At 53.6% G+C, this 19950-nt stretch overlaps 1 protein-coding gene across 8 annotated transcripts; it reads right to left on the minus strand.

Moving 5' to 3' along the window:
• Positions 1 to 401: 401 nt before the first annotated feature.
• On the minus strand, positions 402 to 11945 carry Engase (endo-beta-N-acetylglucosaminidase). Of its 8 annotated transcripts, none has more exons than XM_075989945.1 (14): positions 11319 to 11945; positions 9842 to 9912; positions 9516 to 9713; positions 8088 to 8236; positions 7536 to 7693; positions 6860 to 7008; positions 6467 to 6632; positions 4902 to 5005; positions 4488 to 4596; positions 4014 to 4204; positions 3461 to 3609; positions 2986 to 3091; positions 2575 to 2689; positions 402 to 2473 (listed from the first exon to the last, which is right to left on the minus strand). In XM_075989945.1, the coding sequence occupies exons 3-14, from the start codon at positions 9632 to 9634 to the stop codon at positions 2066 to 2068; spliced, it is 1923 nt and encodes a 640-aa protein (XP_075846060.1). In that variant the 5' UTR covers positions 9635 to 9713; positions 9842 to 9912; positions 11319 to 11945; the 3' UTR covers positions 402 to 2065. The 8 variants fall into 8 exon arrangements, with proteins under 8 accessions (XP_075846060.1, XP_075846058.1, XP_075846054.1 ...); XM_075989943.1 differs by having other exon boundaries at positions 9516 to 9717; XM_075989939.1 differs by having other exon boundaries at positions 9516 to 9717; positions 11773 to 11943.
• Positions 11946 to 19950: the final 8005 nt, after the last annotated feature.

Raw genomic sequence — 19950 nt, forward strand, 5'->3', positions numbered from 1 at the left:
GTTCCAGCCCCCTTCTTCAGGCTAGCCTCTGTGCCTGCCCTCAGACAGACTCATGGAGCAGAGCAGCCCGCAAGGCTTCTACCAGTTGCAGCTAAGGAAGCAGGGGCATGGTGGGCATTCCCCAGGCATGGTGTTGACTGGATGTGAGAGGTCACAGAGCCAGGGATAGGGCGTGAAGCCATCATGGTGTGGACACCCTCAACGGCGGCCCTACATTCATTCCAAGGTGAATTTACGGCCCAGCCTTGAGCCCTGACTTCGGAAAGAGGTGGCAGCAGAACAGTAGGTGGGGGCAACTAAGGCAGGGGCTGAGATCTGCCATGAGACACGCAGAATCCAAACCAAAAGCTTCGGGCTGGGGCCAAGAGCCGGATCACACCAAGACTTGCCTTCTCATTTTTCACATTGGATAATTTATTTCCAAGCGATTATATCCACCAGAGGGGCCCGGGCTTAAATGCCGGCAGATTAATTTTCCTGCGCAGGAGTCAGTGTTGCCGGGACTGGGGACCGTGCTCCTGGGAAGTGGGGTTGTGCGGCTTTGCCTCACACCACGCTCTGCTAAGCCCCCTTACTTCTAATTGCTTGCTCACCAGACTGTAAGAAAATAATTGCCACTATAAATTTTCCCTCCTTCTCTGCATAAAATATTTGAAGGAACCAGCACTTTTAAAAAGTGTCCCCCGTACCATGAGGGAAGCAGGGCATTCAGGAATGCTGCACTGCCCCAGAACCCACCACCTGCCCTGCCTGCCACCCGTGGACTCTCTGCTCCAGGCATAGTACCCTGGCTGGGACTGGGGAAGCCAGGGTCCTGGGGCAGGTTCCCGCATCAGACCAGAGAAAGCAAGGCCAGCACAGTCCTGGGTGCTCCTCTCCCACTTGTAAGGCTGGTGGCCACATGCCAGGGTACAGGAGTAGCCTGGACTTTACCAGAGGCCCTGTCCTGCCCCTGTCCCTGTGAGAGCCAGTAATCACAGGAGAAACCTGGCAGAATGGTTCTAGGTCCTTATAGGTGCCACTCGCGAGAGACAGAGTGCCCACAAAATCAGGGAAGATGGGCGGAAGCATCAACCCACACAGGCAGGAGCAGGAGCCACCCTTGCCCTCCTTGCCTGGCACTCAGGACTCTGAGGAAGCACCAACCTCTGGGGGATGGCAACAGGCTGCCCTGGTGGTGACAGGTCAGACCCCAGAGCTGTGTCAAAGAGGGTCCCATGTATGAACACAGAAGGGATGAGAGAGGTCGTGGCCTGAGCATGAAGCACTGGGAAAAGATGGTGGCGTCACCCACGGCCCAGATACACAGGGTGGCTTCCATGCAGCCCAGTGTCAACAGGGCTCTGTACAGCTAAGGACATAGCCACACCTAGAGGGAGGCAAGGCTCACCTGTCTCTAGGAGACACGGGGGCACCTGATGCCTCTGCACCTTCACCATGGCAGACAGCCTGTGCACAGGCAAGGGAGTTGGGGTTCATGGGGACAGTCAGCTGCCAAAGCCACCATCCACACAGGTAGTCTGATGATGACTGGCCCACCTTGTACAGGGGGCGGGATGCCAATGCCCACCAGACGGAGCTCCTAGTCCTAGAGGCCACCATCCCAGCTACCCTGTGAGTACCCAACTCCCACTCCAAGCCTAAGGGGTGTTGCCTCAGCCTTCAGGAGGCATCGCAAACCCTGGCCTCTTAGGGTCCTTACTGTCACCAGTGAGGTTTGTCTCTGATTGTCAAAGCTGCAGGGACAAATGGCCACCATTCTCAACAGAAGCATCTTTTCAGACTGCGTGATAGCCTTTACTGAACCTTCTGAAAGAAACTTCAAACGCTCTCCTTCTCCCTTGAGTCCTGTTTCCCATGGAGGGCATTACACAGAAGGATGTGGGTGCTAGGTAACTCACCTGGAGCACCCACAGGGCAGAGTTTCCTGAGAGCACAGCCAGAGCCTAGAGACGTGGCCTCCTGGGGACCCAGCTATACTCCGTGGTCCACTCAGCCCTGTGTGGTTGGTCAAGAGGAAACCTCGAGACTCGAGGCAAGAAGGGTATTATGCTCTGGGATGGGCTCACTGAGGGGCCGAGTAGACCAGGGCTGCCCTGCCCCACTCGGCCTGAGGCACCTGGAAGCCCTCCCTGGGGACAGGCTCCACCAGGAACTCCACACGACCATCCTGCCCAAATCTAGCGGCCCCCACTACCACGTCCACCACACGGTACTGGTTGGCAAAAGCCAGGCCCAGGAACATGGGCTTCTCAGTCCCGTCTGCTGCGGAGCTGCTTCCTGTCTGTTCCCGGCAGTGAATCCGGAAGCACCTGGCTTGGAGCAGGTGGAAGGACCACTGAAGAGTACAGCTGAGAAGAAGTTGGGCAGGGCGGCCCTCGGATCCAGAGATCAGTGGAAGCCAGCGGAGCTGCGAGATGGTGACCTTCTGTACCCGGGGCAGAGGGGCCAGCAGGCTGTTGGCATCAACCACCTGATAGGAGAAAGGTTTGGCTGGCAAGATGCCCAGGGAGGCACTCCTCAGAGCCTCCATCCACCCCTTCCTCCCCACAGGCCCAGCTCCCACATACACACCTGGATCTCTCCAAGGCGACAAACGAAGCCCTTCTCCTCCCGGCTGCCAGGTGGCCGTGAGAAGCTCATCAAGAGGTCCTGAAGCAGGCACCCACGCAGGCTCACCTCATAGCAGCTGAAAGAACACACAGGCTACTCACAAGCCAGCTATGGGGAGGGCCCTAGCCACAGCATGAAGCAGGAAGCATCCCAGAGGTACCCCAGGTCATGGGGCCCAGGACTACAGCAAGTTCCTGTGAGGAATATTCTGGTCTATCTCACTGCTGCCAAAACTCGAGGGTCAAACCAAGATCTCTCCTTCCCTCTTGTTCCCGGGGGGGGGGGGGGGTGTCTCAGTGGGAAACTCTTGTTCCTTAAATTTCTCCATGTGTGCCCATAGCCTTAAGGGGACCTGACAGGAGAGGGACTCACCATTGAATCCAGCCCCCACTGAGCTGCTGGCCACAACGGCCACTCCATCTGGCCAGTTTGGTGGGGGGCACCCGGAGGGGTCGGGGGCTGTGCCTTGAGCCAGAATCTGCTAGAAGACATGGGCTTCAGAAAGGAGAATCCCACAGGAAAACCCAAGAGGGGCAGGATGTCTACTCGGCAGGGCAGTTGGGGAAGAGAGGTCTAGAAGATCCCTGGTGGGGCAGTGGGGGGAGGGGGTTTAGGAGACCCCTGGGTAGGGCAGTGGGGGGAGGGAGGTCTAGGAGACCCCTGGGTAGGGCAGTGGGGGGAGGGGGGTCTAGGAGACCCCTGTCTTACATCTCTGTGACCACAAACCACAGATTCCACCCTAGGTGGGAACTACCCATCCCCGCCCACAGCAGCCCCACCCACACCAGTTCCACCCCGAGCCAGGGCCTTCGCCACCTCCTTTCCATGAAGTCACCTAGCCTCTCACCATTGAGCACCGATATGCCACCCACGTGGCAGCTGCTGGCATCCCCTGTTGTAAGCTCCAAAGCCACCTGAACATCTGTCGAGCCTTCAAACTTGTACACCATTGACAGGAAAAGCTTGGGTGGCAGTGGAACCTGCAGGGAGAACAACCTGGAGGAGAGAAACCTTATGAGAGGTGGGAAGGAGACCGCAGACCTTCCACCAGCCCCTCCCTGCCGTGACTAGGACCTGGCCTTTCCTATAGCCAGACTCTGCTGCAGACTGGAAGGCCCTGGTTCTAATTTCCTCCCATGCACCATCTAAGGCAGCCACGTGCTGGGAAGTGAAACTCAGTGGGCTGTTTCAAACTCCTGCATGGCACTGAACCCAACCGACACAGCCATGCAACACTGAAGCAGGCAGCAGAGGCGTCATGCAATGTGTTTGAGCACAGCGTAAAAGATCTGAGGTCTAACAGCTCCTTACTTGGCTCCGGCAGACCCTCTGCCTAATTTAGCCGCAGACACAGAGGACAGAAGGCGGAGACCCACACACCTCAGCCATCACTCACCCACCTCACGGCTACGTTGTCAACCTCAGGTGGAATCAGGCCCCGGAGCAGCAGAGAGCTGCCCCCATGCCAGGCGTCTGCCAGGCAGCAGTGTGTCTTCACCCAGCCCCCACTGTCTCCAGCCAGTTTATGTTCGCCAAAGAGGGGCTGGGTCTCCTGGGCACTAGGGTGGTACCAGGGCCCCACTGCCTGCTCCTGAAGAAAGAGGAGAAGTGAGAAAAGGGCCGGGTGGTGGTGGCGCAAGCCTTTAATCCCAGCGCTTGGGAGGCAGAGGCGGGCAGATCTCTGTAAGTTCAAGGCCAGCCTGGTCTACAGGGCGAGTGAGAAATGGGACAGGGGCCTCCTCTGCAGAGGCAAACAGCACATGGAGGTAGGGACAAGCTCACATCCGTTGGCTCTCTCCTGCCCATCCCAGCCAGAGCCAGACACAGAGAAGCCCACTTTCCCACCCTGTCCTCAGCACCGGACTGCACCGCACCTTGCCATAGCAGACTCTTCGAGGCCCCAGCCCCAGACAGAAAGAGGTGACAAAGGGCAGGGAGCAGATACTGTGTGTGGGCAGGAAGCGCTCCAGCAGTCTCCAGAATCTGACAGGGACACGGGGAGTCAGGGTGAGGGGGTGCTCCACCTCCCTGCAGCCCTCTGTGGAGCCAGGGAGTCGGGCAGGCCAGATGACGCCGGCAGGAAATGGTTCTCACACTCCTTTCCCTCCTGCCCAGATGGTCTCTAGCATCCTGTCAGGGGGCTGCCAGAGCGTCCACTTAGTTCTCACCCTCAGTCCACCCCACTGGAGAGGATTATTATACAGCTAGACCTGAGCCACCACCAGGTACCCACAGCAGCAGAGATGCCCTCTCTCTTGCCGGCCCATGCAAAGCCCTTGGGGACTCACTTGTCCTGGTTCTGAAGGAATTCACTCTTCTCCAGACACTCATACACCCAGCCAGGAGCAAATAGCGCCGCCGAGAAGCCGTGCTTTCGGATCAGCTCCAGTGACTGGGGAGAAAGAATCGAGGGAGATGCCGCACACTGGGACCAGAGTCCAGGCAGGACTGGAGGCCAGCTCACAGGGAAGGATCTCTCAGGACCAGCTAGGGAGAGCTCTCTCTCAGAACTCCAAGCAGAGGGTCTTGGGCTTCATCCCTGTTGTCCCACAAGACAGCTAAAGGAGAAGCAACTGAAAACATGGCGGACTCAGTCATGGAGCTGTTGTGGAGGGCAGAGAGCAGTGAGCTCACTGGGACTCTCCCTCTCCCCCTCTCTCTTCTCTGAGAATCACAGCAGGTAGAGAATCAGCAGTCACTGGGCTGGGCCACTGTGTGCTCCTTGGTATTAGCTGTCACCTTGCACAACTAGAATAACCTTAGAAGAGTCTCAGGGACGGGTGGTGTCTGCCCTGGGTTAGCCTGTGGGTGTGTCTGAGTGTGTGCCGTCTTGTTGATCAACTAGGGAAGACCTAGCCCATGGGAGGCAGCGCCATTCCCTAGGAAAGGAAGGTCCTGACCATATAAAAGAGGAGAAAGCTGGGCGGGATGACCTCTAATCCCAGGAGGCAGAGACAGGGAAGGCAAGGAAAGTGGGATCTATGCAGCAAGTTCCAGGACAGCCAGGGCTACACAGAAAGATGCTTTCCCAAAAATAATAAGAGGTGGGGGAAGAAGAGAGCCAGTGAGAATAAGCCAGCATTGACTTCCTTTCCCTCTGATCTGGATGGTGCCGCCCAGACTTCCCTACACTGATGGGCTGGAGCCTGGAACTGTAACCTGAGATTCAGCCCCTGTGGCTCCTGTTGCACTATTTTATCACAAGTAAAACCAGGGCCCTGGGTCAAATGATTCATCTAGAGCTTCCCTCGGGACTGACAGACAGGAACTGGGCCTGCTGCTCACCTCTCCTCCCTGCTCAGCTGACTTGGCCAGAAAACCTCATTGGTCCCCAACATAATAGCTTCACCTCTGTCACTACAGCCCCAGCACACACCCTCTGTCTAGGTGGCATGAGAAGTCACTCAACGCGCTCCAAAGCACGTAGCCCAGGAAGGGAGGGAAATCAGCGTCTGGGGGATGATTCAAGAGTGGAAGCAAACGGAGTCAGGCAGTGGTCGCGCAGGCCTTTAATCCCAGCACTCAGGAGGCAGAGGCAGGCGGATCTCTGTGAGTTCGAGGCCAGCCTGGTCTACAAAGTAAGCCAGGACAGCCTGGTCTATAGAGCAAGTTCCAGGACAGTCGGAGCTAGGCAGGGAAACCCTGTCTCAAAAAAAAAAAAAAGAGTGGGTAAGGTCCTTCAGCCCATCTGACCCGAGACACAGGAGTTCTGGGGTGGCTTGGTTTCCCTTCTCAGGGAACAGTTGCTCTTTCTTTCCTCTGAGGTACTAAGAAGAACGGAAGGTCCCCAAAGAAGAGGCCACCAAGGGTGTGCAGACCAGTAGCCCTGTGCGGTGAAAAGGCCACCACCTACCTTGTCAGTATCGAAACGGCCTCCAACCACATTGCTCCGAGCAAACACATCCACGCCCACATACACGTCAACCAGGCGTTTCCCGGCCTGTGCCACCATCCTCTGCAGGTGGTCCTCCCGCCAGTTATAGTTGGTGAAGAAGCCATCACAGGAGTCAAAGAAGACCCTGGGAGGTGGCAAGGACCAGCTGAGGCCATGCACAGCTGGACAGGACACCCATCTGCTGTCAGCCTCCCTGATGCTCAGGGCCACACAAAACCCACAGACTGGGGCTGCAGCGTCCAGCCCCGTGGGTACTGACCGCACCTGCTCCCTCCAACCCAAAGCCGCCCACACGGGATGTCCTGTAACCTGTCCAGATCCTCTTCCTGCACAGCCAACCCTGGCGCTCACCTGTTCTGTTCATTGAGTTCATCCTGCCACTTGAGCTGCCCGCTCTGTACCACGCTGTCATACCACAGCACCAGGCCTCCGGGAACCAGCTGGTGGAGCTGCGTGGTCAGGTACCGGAGAAACGGGGGTGTGTTCCCCACAGCAGCCGGCTGCAAGGGAGGAAGGGAGATCAGACCCTCGCAAGGCTGGGCATGTCTGTCATGAGAAATAACACAGTATAGTAGAGAAGAGAGGCCATAAGAGCCAGCCCTGCCAGAAATGCCCCTTGTCCCACAGCCACAGGGGAGGAAGGAGAGAAAAGAAAATAGCCTGGAACTCAGGAAGAGATAAAAGCAAGGGCAGGGGTAAGGACCACAGAGAAGCCACACACACAAGCCCAAAGCAGGGATGGGGAGAAAGTGTGTGGCTGCACCGAGGAGGGAGGCAAGCAGACCACAGCCAACGGAGCTCATGGCTAGCAGAGATGGCACTGTTGGCCCCAGCTGGGATGCAAGAAGTAGGTCTTGCTGCCATGGGCTGGGGCCTGGGTCCTGAGCAAGAGGGGTCATGCAAAGGGGTGAGGGTAGAGCAAGGAATCGGGGCAGGGGAAGCAAGCAAGAAGGGTCTGCAAAGCAAGGGGTGGAGGGGCAGGCACCAGACCACAGCTGCGGTGCCAGAACGTGGCTGTGTCTCTTACACTCAGGGAGTTCTCGATATTGATGAGCCAACCATCGAAACGAAAAAACTGAGCGATCTGGACCAGCCGATCGGCCACCGCCTGGTAGGAGCGCTCATCCCCAGCCAGGAAGGATTCGCAGAGCTTGCCACCCTCCTTCCACTCTGTGATAAAGGTCCCTGTGAGAAATGAGATAGAAACGGCTGCAGGGATGGCTCTCCTCTGACCCGGGGCTTGCCTGAGTATGCTTCCTAGACAGCAGGACTATAGGAGGATGTAGACATTCTACCAGTGATCCTCTGGGATGTGGTCACAGGGGATGCAGGATGAAGCTGGAGAGGCACCGGTCTGAACCAGTGGATGGCAAACCGTGGCCTCGGGCCAGACGCAACCACTACTCATGTATGTAAGCAGGGCTTTTCTGGAACACACAGCATGGCCCCTCTGCTCACCGCCACAATGACCCATGGGCCACAGCTAAAAATAGATGCCATCTGGTCCCCCCTGGGAAAATATACAGACACCAGTCCTGACCCATGGGCACAGCTATGTCACCAGCCGCTTGGCTCTTACCCAGCACGCAGACCCCGTGCCGGTGGGCAGCATTGGTCCAGCACACAGGGGGGATAGTGACCGTGTGATGGCTGAAGTACACAAAGATGTCAATGTACTGCCAATGGTAGAAGGAGTAGGGGTTCTGCACCTTCGAGCCCTGAATGAACCTGGAAGACATGGGACAGAGTCAGGTCCCAGGGGACAGAATCAGGACACAGTGATGGCGGGTGGGAGAGAGCAGCCTTGGGTGAGGTGTGGCGCTTCAGTTCTGGTCATTGGCTCTGACTGAAGCCTGCTGGGTGAGACCCTGTGTGGGAGGAGCGAGAGCAGGAACTACCTGAGGCTCTTCTGTCAAGAGCAGCTAGGAGCAGGAGCTGGGGTGACAGCCAGCAAAATGCCTGCCTTGCAGGGAGTTCCATCCCTAGAACTGACTTAGTAAAAAAAAAAAATTTAAAAATCCAGGTAGGGTAGAGTGTGCATGTACTCTCAGGGATGAGAAGGCAGAGAGTGCCAGATGGGCCAGCCTTGTCTACTTGATGAGTTCCAGGCCAGTGAGGATGTGTGTCTCAAAAATAAGGTAGACAGTGTCTGAGGAACAATAGCCGAGGTTGAACCCTGGCCTCCACATACACACACAGACACACAAAGAGCCCTGAAGAGGGGACTAGGCATAGAGGTACCTGAGGCAGAGGGACTGGAGGTGGAAGCCAGCTGGGCTACATAATGAGTTCTCTACCAGACTAAACTACAGAGCAAGACCCAATCTCAAACATCCTCGTGTATTTGGGGAGGGCTCACTCACTGGGCAAGGAGCTGGCATGGGCTGCTGGATCTGCACAGACAGCACTTTGGCCTCTGTGAGCAGATGAAAGAGAAGGAAGCAGAAAGGCTAGGCACAGGCCCTGTCTCTGGCTTCCGCCCCAGGCGCAGGGTCAGCAGTGCCCGTGTCTCCCCTTGTCTGCAGGCTGGCCATGCCCCAGAGTGGGCTGCTGGCTCTGACTCAGCTTCCTATCACCCTGTCTGAGACTGTCCTCTAGACGTTTAAAGTGTCACTCTAGTTAACCTGTGCACAGCTGAGAGAGAGAGAGCTCAGGAAGCCAGAGGCAAAGGGATCTGAATGAGGACAGAGCTTAGGGGAAGTGCGACAGACACACACACACCAAATGAGGTCATGGCTGATGGACCCGGAGGCCTGGAGATTGGGTGGCGATCCTCTTCAGGGGCAGCCTGAGGAGCTTAGCCATCTATGTAGCTAAGACAGACACGCGCTCGCCCAACTCCAACTTGCTTCTGCCATGTGAAGTTTAACCTCTAGGACTGAGTTTCTCTCCCTGAGGTGCAGAGGGCCCATCTAGAAACCGTCTTTCCCAACTTCAACTGTCGCCATCTTCCCATGCTAGGACAGCCAGCAATGACAGCAGTGCTATGTCATGTCAGGAACCTCACCTGTCCTCCAGGTACCCGCCCATCATGTCGTGGCACAGCAGGGTCCGGGGCCTGGGGCTGCTCAGTGGGGGCTGACGACGTTCTAGTGGCTCCAGGGCGACATTGAAGCCATCCTCCATGGCGGGGGTCCAGGCCAGGAGGTCCTCCAGGGATGAGAAGTAAAAGCTGGTAGGTCTGGTGGTGTCCTTGTCATAATATCTAGCTGGTCCACGGAGGGAAACAGTAAGGAATGGTGGCAATCAGGGAATTCATGCAGATGCTTTGACCAGACGGGGGGGGGGGGGGGGGGGGGGCAATGACTACAGTGGGAGCCTCGGTCACCTCACCTGGTAAAGGGTCTGGGCTGAAACTGACCACATCTCTAAAAATCGTTTCCTCTTCTTGGTCCTCTTTAATCCTAGGCAAAGGATGAGTTTTAAAAGATTAACTTGTTTTTGTTTTTGATACAAAGTCGTGTCATACAGGCCAGTCTAGAACTGACTATGTAGTCAAGGACAACACAGAATTTCTAAGTTTTCTCCTTCCACCTCCCAAGCGTTGGAGTCTCAGGGGTGCTCCATTACGCCCACTTATGTTGTGTTGGTGACTGAACTAGATTTAAAGCACATTAAGTGAGCTACCAACTGAGCTGTATTCTCAGCCCCCCTAAAGGGTAAATAACAGAAGCAAATGGTTAGATATCTCTGAACATGGTTTATAAAACCTACACCAGAGGCATGCACGGAACCATGGGCTTATCTTGTTTATTAGCTACCAGGACCTGCTTCTGCTTGGACAGGTGCCAATGGCAGTCCACACCTGAGTAACACCTTCCCCGCCCAACAGGCAAATCACACACTGAGAACACCAAGGTAGGTACTTCTTAGGGCCACAGGCCTTCTGCGGGCAGGGGGTACACAGGGTTTTCAAGTACTAGCAAAATTGAAGGCCTTGAGAGGTCAGAAGCAGGCTTTGTCTTCTGTCCACACCCAGGGGCATGGAACACTCAGGGGCTCCCGCTGTCACCAATGGAGATAATGACAAGGAAGAGTACCTTGACTTCAGGAATTAGCGATGTCTGAGGAAGCACTCATTTGTTACAATGTTTTAAAAAGTATCATCTTAGAATAGTGAGAAGATACATAGTAACCTTTTAGAAACCAGGGTATCTAAACCTCCCAGGGCCTGAGGCCTTCAGCAGTGACTTGAGCTCCCTCCACAGGATCAGTTACCAATCACCGACCCAGGGCCTCTGCAATTAAACTGAGGAGCCCATGGATCTACAGAGACAGCCAGACAGCAGCAGGTATCTGTGTGTCTGGAGATACCTTCTTTTTCCTGTGGTGCCGGGGCTCAGACTCAGGACTTCCCACATCCTAGGCAAGTGCTCTACCATGAATCCATCTCAAGACCTTCCATTCTTATTTGAAGACACAGCCTGGCTAAACCAGGTTGGCCTCAAACTTGTGAGCCTCCTGCCTCGCCCTCTCAAGTAGTCCGATAACACAGGCCTGTGTCATTGGGCCATGTTAACCACCCCCTTTCAAATCTCATTTCCAGACTCTTCTCTTCCAGATGCCCCTCCCTGGAGGATTTCTTTACCCTTCAGCTACGCCCAAAGGAATTCAGAGCAATTCTGCCTGCTCCTGTTCACCTTTGTCACCTTAGAATTCTCCAGAAAGAGGGAAAGGACCGGATTGGGAGGCCTTCTACCCAGCACCCACACTATCGTCTGAATGGCCCAGCTGTCTCACAGCTGTGGGTCAAAAAACAGAACGAGACAAGTCAAGTCTGTGGTGATACCCTTCCCAGTATCCTACTTACCAGGATGTTACTAACCCCAAAGGAACAAATCCCCAGACCAGAGGGTCATGTCTGTCCACTCCTCACTTTGTGCCTTTGCTCATTGTGATCCTCCCACGTGGATAGCCACCAACCGCGGTCCCCCTCTTCCCTAAGTCTCAATTCAAATATCAGCCTAACAGAAAGCCATCCAGGTATGGCAATGCCTGATTTACAGGGCCAAAGAAAGATACGGTAGTCATGGAGCCAGGCTTCCGGGACGGGACCCGGTGGGCTGGAATAGGGTCTGTCATGGGTCAGGGACAAGGACGCTGCTAGCTTGCTCGGGTGGCCCGTCTGCGGCCGTGGATGGAAGGACAGAGGGACGTAGGGATGAAGGGAGCCCACCGCGAGAAGTGGACAGTGTCGCACTGTGCAGGGACAAGCAGCATGGCCACCCCGGCCCAAACCCGGAGCTCAGCCCAGCCGTGCACACCTCCGCCCCGGCCTTCGCCGCCCCGGCTTCCGTCCCGACTGGTCCTGCGCCTGCTTCTCCGGGGTCTTGGGGCCCCTCCGCTGCACAGCCCCCCGGGTCAGCACGGACGAGGCTTCTTCCATGGCGTTTAGCGCCCGCCGGCCGCCGGGGCCTCGGGACAACCTTGCTCCAACAGCCAATCGCAGGCCCGGGCCTGCCCCCGCCGCCGCTCTCAGCCAATGGAGAGTGCGAAATGCCGTGGGCGGCTCCTTCCGGCCAGGATCAGACCGCGCTCTGCAAACTGGGCGCGTGGAACCGGAGTTAAATAACCGGAGGGGCGGGCCCTGGTGGGCGGGGTCTGGGAGAAAGACAAGCCGCCTGGATTCTGAGCCCACGGAGTTCTCCGCGAAGCTCTCTTCTCAGTAAACTGAGGTGCAGCCCGGACAGATGAAGCAATCTACCAGACACCACCCAGTCAGTACACGGTAGCGATGAGCCCTGGAACTTGGCCACACAGTCCAGGGTAGCGGGCCCTGGAGGTCCCTGGATCCGCAATCTGCTGGGGTTATAGGCATATGCCACCATACTCAACTCTTTTATTTTTTAATTAAAATATAATTACATCATTTTCCCCGTCCTTTCCTCCCTCCCACCCTTGCTTGATCTCTCTCAAATTCATGATTTTTATTTCTTTAATTGTTGTTCCATATGCATGTATATATTCCAAACTATATAAACACAGCCTGTTCAGTCCCTCCAAATGTTACTTGTGAGTATATGTTTTCAGGACTGGCCATTTGGTATTGAATAACCAACCGGGAAGGGATTCTTCCCGGGGAAGACTATTTTCCCCACTCTCAGCATTCTGTTGTTGCCTGTAATTACTTGTCTAGGATTGGGGCCATATTAGTCGATGGGTGTCATCACCATTCAGGCCTTATTTAAGCAATAAATTGTTGTGTTGATGCAGACTCATGGATGCAGCTTCTCTGCCATTTCTAGGAGACACAACTAGACTTGAGGTCTGTTCGCCAAAAGGGGAATCCTGTCTGGTACTGAATAATCTAGCCAACCGCGTGAGCTAGCGGTATCATAGATCATGGAGAAGAACGGACAACTGACATGTCACTAAGGCAGCACAGTGCTGGCTTTTAACCCAGGACCTGGGCGTTCAAATTCTGGTCCTCAGACTTGCAAAGCTCACAGGCAAGCTGACTGAGCCAACTCTAGCTCCATTGATGAGGTTTGAATTCTGCTCGCCACACTGAAAAGTAATATTCAGGACAGCATAAAAGATAAAACTGTGGTGTCCATTTGTGTATCGACAAGGGCTGACAACTGTCTTTTCTTGTTAATCAACAAAAGAGAGGTGAGTTAAAGGTGGGTCTTAGAAGGTCTCAGCTACAATGGGAGATCAGGATGGAAAAGGCAGGAGGGAGGGCATGGGGGATGGAGGACAGGGAGGCTCTCCTGGAGGGACTGTTTGCGTCTATCCATCCTGTACGACTTGGAAACAGCTGGAATGGATCCCGTAAATTGATGAGCAGGGGTAGTTCCCTCCTGAACACATTTTCCCACTCTCAAGCCTGTGTTCTGCAGAAATATACCCAGTCACGTATGCAGGGCCCAGGAAGCGGCATCTGTCAGAGGGGAGGTTCACAGTGAACTTGATGCTCCATGTTCTGAGCGATGAGAGGCACCAGGAGATGAAGCTCAGCATCTCTCTGCAGCTTGCCCAAGCCAAGCTAACTGGGCCTCTTTATTACTGTTTTCAACCTTTGAGCTTTATGAGGCCCCAAGCATTCATAAACGCCAAGGGTAGGGACAGTGACTAAGGTGGTTGGATATGGGCCCCGGCTCTATTGCTGGCTAGCCAGTCGGACAGGGAAGAGGCACCGGGAGCAGGATTATAGTGATCTACAAGACAGAGTTGGTGGGACACCTCTTCCCACTAACCCAGGGAGGGGAGCAGAGCTCTGTGTGGGGCTGAGACAAGGAAGGTAGCAGGTCACCCAAACTGGGGCCACTGTCTCCAGCCCCAAACACAGTCAGCTAACATGAAGCCTCGAGGAAAGAAAAGAGCTGTCATGAAAGCTGTACAGATGGGAGTGGTCCTCCCCTCCCCCCCAGCCAACCGCCCACCTCTGTACTCCAGCCCCTCCTGAGACCTGTGCATCTGGAATAGAGTTACAGGTGGGAGAGTAGAAGCGGTGGGATGCTCAGGTTAGGGTCTAATGACACCTCCTCACCCCCACCAACAAAGGCATGATAATAAACCGGTCCTGTGAAGATCATATGAGTGAGGGGACCAGAGGCTCGGACTTAGATGGCAATGGTTATGTCACAGCCAGAGGACAGCATTCCATAACATGGCCTAGCTCTATCTTGTCCCCTCCCTCTCAGCCCCCCCCCCCCCGACATAACACTCCAGTGATCAGAAGCAAGAGGAAAAAGGAGTGAGAGTGAGGGCTGGCGTGGGAGGCCGGGGGTCTGCTGCTCTGGTTGGGGCCTCCACTTCTCTTCCCCCGCTTCTTGCTGACTGTGCAGGGTGAGTATCTGCCAGCAGGAGGATCTGATGGTCGGAACTGGCAGCCACCGGAGTCTACGAGAGGGTACAGATCAGTAAGACAGAAGCAGCCTGGATCTTTGATAGGATAGACGCAGTATCAACCTGGACCATGGCATGCACCGTTTCCCAGGAGACCTGTTTGCTGCAAGCCAGCGCATCCTCTCTGTCTACCATAATAGCTGACTCTAAGGTGATGTGTGAGCAACAGTTCTCAGGGAGAAACTGCGTTTTATTAGATGACCTGATGATTGAAACTTTCTTGATTGAAAGGGCGTTGGTGGCACACACCTTTAATCCCAGGAGGCAGAGGCAGGCAGATCTCTGTGAGTTTGAGGCCAGCCTGGTCTATAGAGGGAGTTCCAGGACAGGCTCCAAAGCTACACAGAGAAACATTGTCTCGATAAAATAAAAGAAAGAAAGAAAGAAAGAAAGAAAGAAAGAAAGAAAGAAAGAAAGAAAGAAAACTTCCTTGATTATTGAAAGTTACAATGTTGCAGGTCCAGGGTCTAATCACAAATTACCTGGGCTATCTCGGCCCCTGGAATAGCAGCACCTGAGCCCACAGTAGAAGCCCCTGCTGTGCTGTAACCAGCCACCTGTTCCCAACAATATGTCTCAGCACATCCTTCTGAACGAGAGAAGCTGGGGCTGACCTCAGGCTCCTGCTGCCTCGCCCAGCGTCCTTCCCACTGGAGGCTGTGTCTAGGCACCTGCTCAGCAGCTTGCCCAGTCAGGGGTTGATGGCTCCTGGCACACTCCAGCCTACATGCCTTCACCGAAGCCACCTGCTCCGTCTTCCGCAGTGAAAGGACACCACCTGGGATGTCTGACTTTGCATCCCCTGCCCCTTTTTCTATTGTGATCACACAGTGGTGAGATGAGTGTCATGGGACGCCTGCACACGCAGAATGGAGCCATGTCATCACCCCGCAGCTTTAAAGAAACAGCTATGTCGCGAAGAGGCAGAGTTCCACAAATCTGACGACAGTCCGCCCATGCCAAAGGAACAAGGAAGTCCCTCTGTCTTAACCCTCATAGAAAATGCATCCGCCTCCTGGCGTTCGCATCAGCCTATTCCCCCCTCCCCCATCTGTCACCTAGTTCTCCACCTTACAGGCTCTGTCTGCCAGTGTCCTACAGAGTTCTCGTCCATTGAGTAGAATAGAAGATGGTTCATTCATGATTATGAAGGAAAGTCAACCCAGGGGCATGACCTTGGGATTACCCCCAGTGTCACAAAAGGACCAAGTCACCTTAGCGGATCCATTTTGTTAGGCTCTGCTCCTATATCCTGGTGTGCCTGCCACAAGATCAAAGTTCCCACCACCACCCTGTTGGGTGTCCTCACTCACCCCTCTTCTCTAGAGACCCCTCGACACTCCACCCATATCACCAGACTAGCCTGCATCCTGCAGACATCTTAGAATATACTTCCAGATAGTCATACATATTTAAACAGGAGATCTGTTTGCTGCAAGCCAGCGCATCCTCTGTGTCTACGATAATAGCTGACTCTAAGGTGATGTGTGAGCAACAGTTCTCAGGGAGAAACTGCGTTTTATTAAAACATGTATATGTATGTTGGGAGCAGTGAGACCCCAGATCCTGAATTTCTTGTAATCCCCTGATCTGAGTGCCTACAGCTGCTTCTGAGCACGAGATCTCCAGGAGTTCCTGATGGCAGGAGAGTGGTTTCTGGTGGGTTTGGCTGGGGCGTGGCTATCTCTATATAATCTGCCCCTGAACACAAGAAAGGGGTATTATGGGGAATTCAAGGATAACCTGTGTCGCTGTCTCTCTGTCTGTGTGTGTCTGTGTATTTCAACCTCCAGCCCCCTTGCCCGAAGCTCGCGAACTGGGTGCCAGTGCACAGAGTGCAGACACAGGGGTGCAGTGCACGGCAATTGGAGGTCCCAACCAAGATATCAGGAACTAGGGAACTTTGAGAGGTCGCACTCAGAAGGTGAGGGTGGATTGGGGTATGTGTTAATCCTGACGTCCTGGAAAATGGCACCAAGTTGCAGTAAATACACCTAAGAATGCAGCGTCCCCGCTCAGCAGGAAGTAGCCAGACAGATTGACAATGCCCAAATTCCCTAAAAGATTGTTTAAGCGGGGCCCCTTCAGTGGTTGCAGAGCAGCAAGCCTGCTTCCCTGAGTTCCGCTCAACTTCATGCACTAGTTTGGACCCAGAATGAATAAAGCTGGGGCTAGAAGGCAGCTGGAGCAGAGCTTTGCTGGATGGCTGTGGTGGAAGGAACATTGCCTCAGCCCAGTCAGTGCCTCGCCTGGTGGGTGCCACAGCAGTGCCAAGAGTATCAGCAAAGGCAACAACAAGTGCTGGAGCTGAGACAAGCTGGAGCACAGACCCCCCACTGGGCTGCCTGAGACCGCGGCAGTGGGGCAAGGAGAAGGCAGTGGCAGAGTCTGCGGCAGAGCGAATTTGAATCAAGAGACTGCCCTATTGTAGGAGCAGGTGGACTTATGGCTAGTACAACAAATGTCTTCATTATTTCATTTGCATGACATCTGTTAATATTGCTAATGCCTCTTATGTGGTGAAACAACTCAATGGTTACTTGAATAACCCTTGAAATGTTACAATTAGCACACCAGGGAAGACAGGTGCAGGAGCGAGGGAGAAGGTGTCTTCCATGCACTCAGATGACAAGAATGAATGGCCACGGGGGTATGGCAGCTGGGGTTTGTTATTTAGGGGACTGTTGAAGGAGCAGTGGTTTCTGACTGCTCCTGGGGTCTGGGGTCATGGCAGAGCCACTCCTAAAAGTCCCGAGTCTGAAATGGTCACACACCTCTGTTCACTTGAGGAGAAGAGGGTGTGTGGGAAATAGTATGAGGAACCAACAGTCTCTGGGATACTTGAATCTACCTGTCTTACAAGCTTAAGTTGCTCTCTTGTGTTCCCTAAAAGCCACTATTCTCCTGAGGAGATGCTATCACTCTCTCCTGAGTTCAGGTTCAATCAAAGTGACCAAAAGGCTGTGTGGTCAGGAGGGCCTTCTGTTTTATAAAAAATTTAGGGGGGAGATGTTGGGAGCAGTGAGACCCCAGATCCTGAATTTCTTGTAATCCTCTGATCTGAGTGCCTACAGCTGCTCTGAGCACGAGACCTCCAGGAGTTCCTGATGGCAGGAGAGTGGTTTCTGGTGGGTTTGGCTGGGGCGTGGCTATCTCTATATAATCTGCCCCTGAACACAAGAAAGGGGCATTCTGGGGAATTCCAGGATGACCCATGTCGCTGTCTCTCTGTCTGTGTGTCTGTGTATTTCAACCTCCAGCCCTTTGCCCGAAGCTTGCATGGAGAGCAGACACGGGGGTGCGGTGCGCAGCATGTGTACTTGTATGATACTGTGTTTTATAAAAATGGTGCCATATTGTAAAAATTATCCAATGTTTTGCGTTTTTAATCAGTACTTTTTTTTTTAAGTTTTTCGAGACAGGGTTTCTCTGTAGCTTTGGAGCCTGTCCTGGAACTAGCTCTTGTAGACCAGGCTGGCCTAGAACTCACAGAGATCCGCCTGCCTCTGCCTCCCGAGTGCTGAGATTAAAGGTGTGTGCCACCACCACCCGGCAGTACATTTTTTTTTTAATTGAGCTTTGTGAGGACTGGAGAGATGGCTCAGCACTTAAGAGCATTTGCTGCTTTTGTAGAGGTCTTGGGTTTGCTTCCCAACATAATGGCTCACAACCATCTATAACTTCACTTCTGGCCTCCAAGGACACCAGGCTTGCACACAGTGCACATACTTACATACAGCCAAAACACTCGCACACATAAGATAAAGCAAAGCTAAATGGAGTCCATTGATTTATGTAGCTCTAATTTATCCCTTTTCTCTGATTTTGTTTTGAGACAGGGTCTCTCTATGTAGACCTGGTCTGTCACAGAGACCCACCTGCTTCAGCCTCTCAAGTGCTGGGATTAAAGGCAAGGGCAACCACCGCCTGGCTTTGTCACTTTTAAAATGCTAAGATGAAGATTGTCATAAACAGCATCCTGGGCACGCATACTTTTCCTTTTATGGTAAACATAGCGTCACTGATGATAGAACACGAATGCTTTCAGATGTTTTAAAATACACACATGCACACACACACACATGCCACAGCACACTGCAGAGATGCAGAGAACAGTTTTTTAGCCCCAGTTCTTTCCTTCCACCTTGTTGAGACAGTGTTGTCCACTGCTGCCGTGTGTACTCTTAGCTAGCTGACCCACCAGCTTCCAGCCTATTGTCTCCGCCTCCCACCCACACTGTAGGAGCCCTGGAATTGTAGACAGGTGACCCAGCACCTGGGTTTTAAGTGGGCTCTAGGGATCCAAACTAAGGCTGTCAAGCTTGTGTGGGGCAACAATCAGCTTCAACTGCCAACTCGATAAAATGTATCGACACCTGGGAAGACAGTCTTATTGAGGGATTGTCTACACTGGGTTACACTGGGTCCATGGTGGGCTTGTCTGCAGGGGAGGGACCTAAGTTAATTGACAGGGAAGACCTAGTCCACTGTGGGCAGCCCCATCCTCCAGGCAGGGGGTCCTGAACTGTATAGAGTAGAGAAATGGAACTGAGCACAGGCAAATGACCATGTGTGAGTTTCTTCTCTGCTCTTCACCATGTGACAAGACCCTGCCTCAACTTCCCCACATGACAGATACTAGCCTGGACCTGAAGTCCCTTTCTCCCCAAGTTGCTTTTTGTCAGGGTGTTTTATCCTCGCAGCAGGAATGAAACCAGGACACTCAGCAAACATTTTTACCCACCGAGCCATCTTCCTAGCCCCACATTTCATTTTGCTGGGGTTTTTTTTTTTGTTTTTGTTTTTGTTTTGTTTTGTTTTGCCTCTTAGTCATTGGTACTGGACTTGCTTCCCACTCCCCTGATAGGTGGAAGCCAGGTACAGTTGTTGATTTGTTATCACATTGCACAATCTTTAGGACTGCCCAGGCACCTGGACACAGCAGCTCCTCCTTGGCAATTCCAGGGAGTTCTCTCCCCTCTGGTAGGAGGCACCTGCTGCACAATGTGGGATTTCCTCCTGCAGACACGAAGGGAGCACATGCATGTACTGCTCCCTGAGCCCTTCATGTGGCTCACAGAGCGGGGTTTGATATTTCCACACGTCCAAGTTGTCTCCTGCTCAGCATGGCTGTCCCTACCTCAGGGTCATCCCTGGCAGGCTCCGCCCCTTCAGATGCCCCTGGGGGTGAGTTTGTCATTTCCCCCCTCTTCAGGTTCCACCTTCTTAGATGCCCTCTGGGGAGGTGGGTTGATTTTCCCTTTGGACTTGGGATCTCACTCTTGCTGAGCCATTTTTTTAACTTCAAGTTTTCCTTGAAAAATGTTTATTTCATCCAGGTTTTTAATACAGGGTTTTAAATTACTCTTGCTCATACTGTTGAATCCTTTGATTTAAAAGAAAAAAAAGCACCCTAGTCCCTGTGTGTACTCTCTGCGCACAGACCTGTGTCCGTGTCTGTCTCTCTCTTTTTCCCCTTTCTTTCCTGATTCTTTTTGTTGGCGGACCCTCCTCTTTTTGTTTGTTTTCTGTTTCTCTAATTTCTGCCTTTATGGCCTCGCCTGCCGTTTTCTTTGGATCTGTTTTCTTGT

The sequence above is a fragment of the Microtus pennsylvanicus genome, chromosome 11 (genome assembly GCF_037038515.1).
Source record: "Microtus pennsylvanicus isolate mMicPen1 chromosome 11, mMicPen1.hap1, whole genome shotgun sequence".
Classification (NCBI taxonomy): Eukaryota; Metazoa; Chordata; class Mammalia; order Rodentia; family Cricetidae; genus Microtus; species Microtus pennsylvanicus.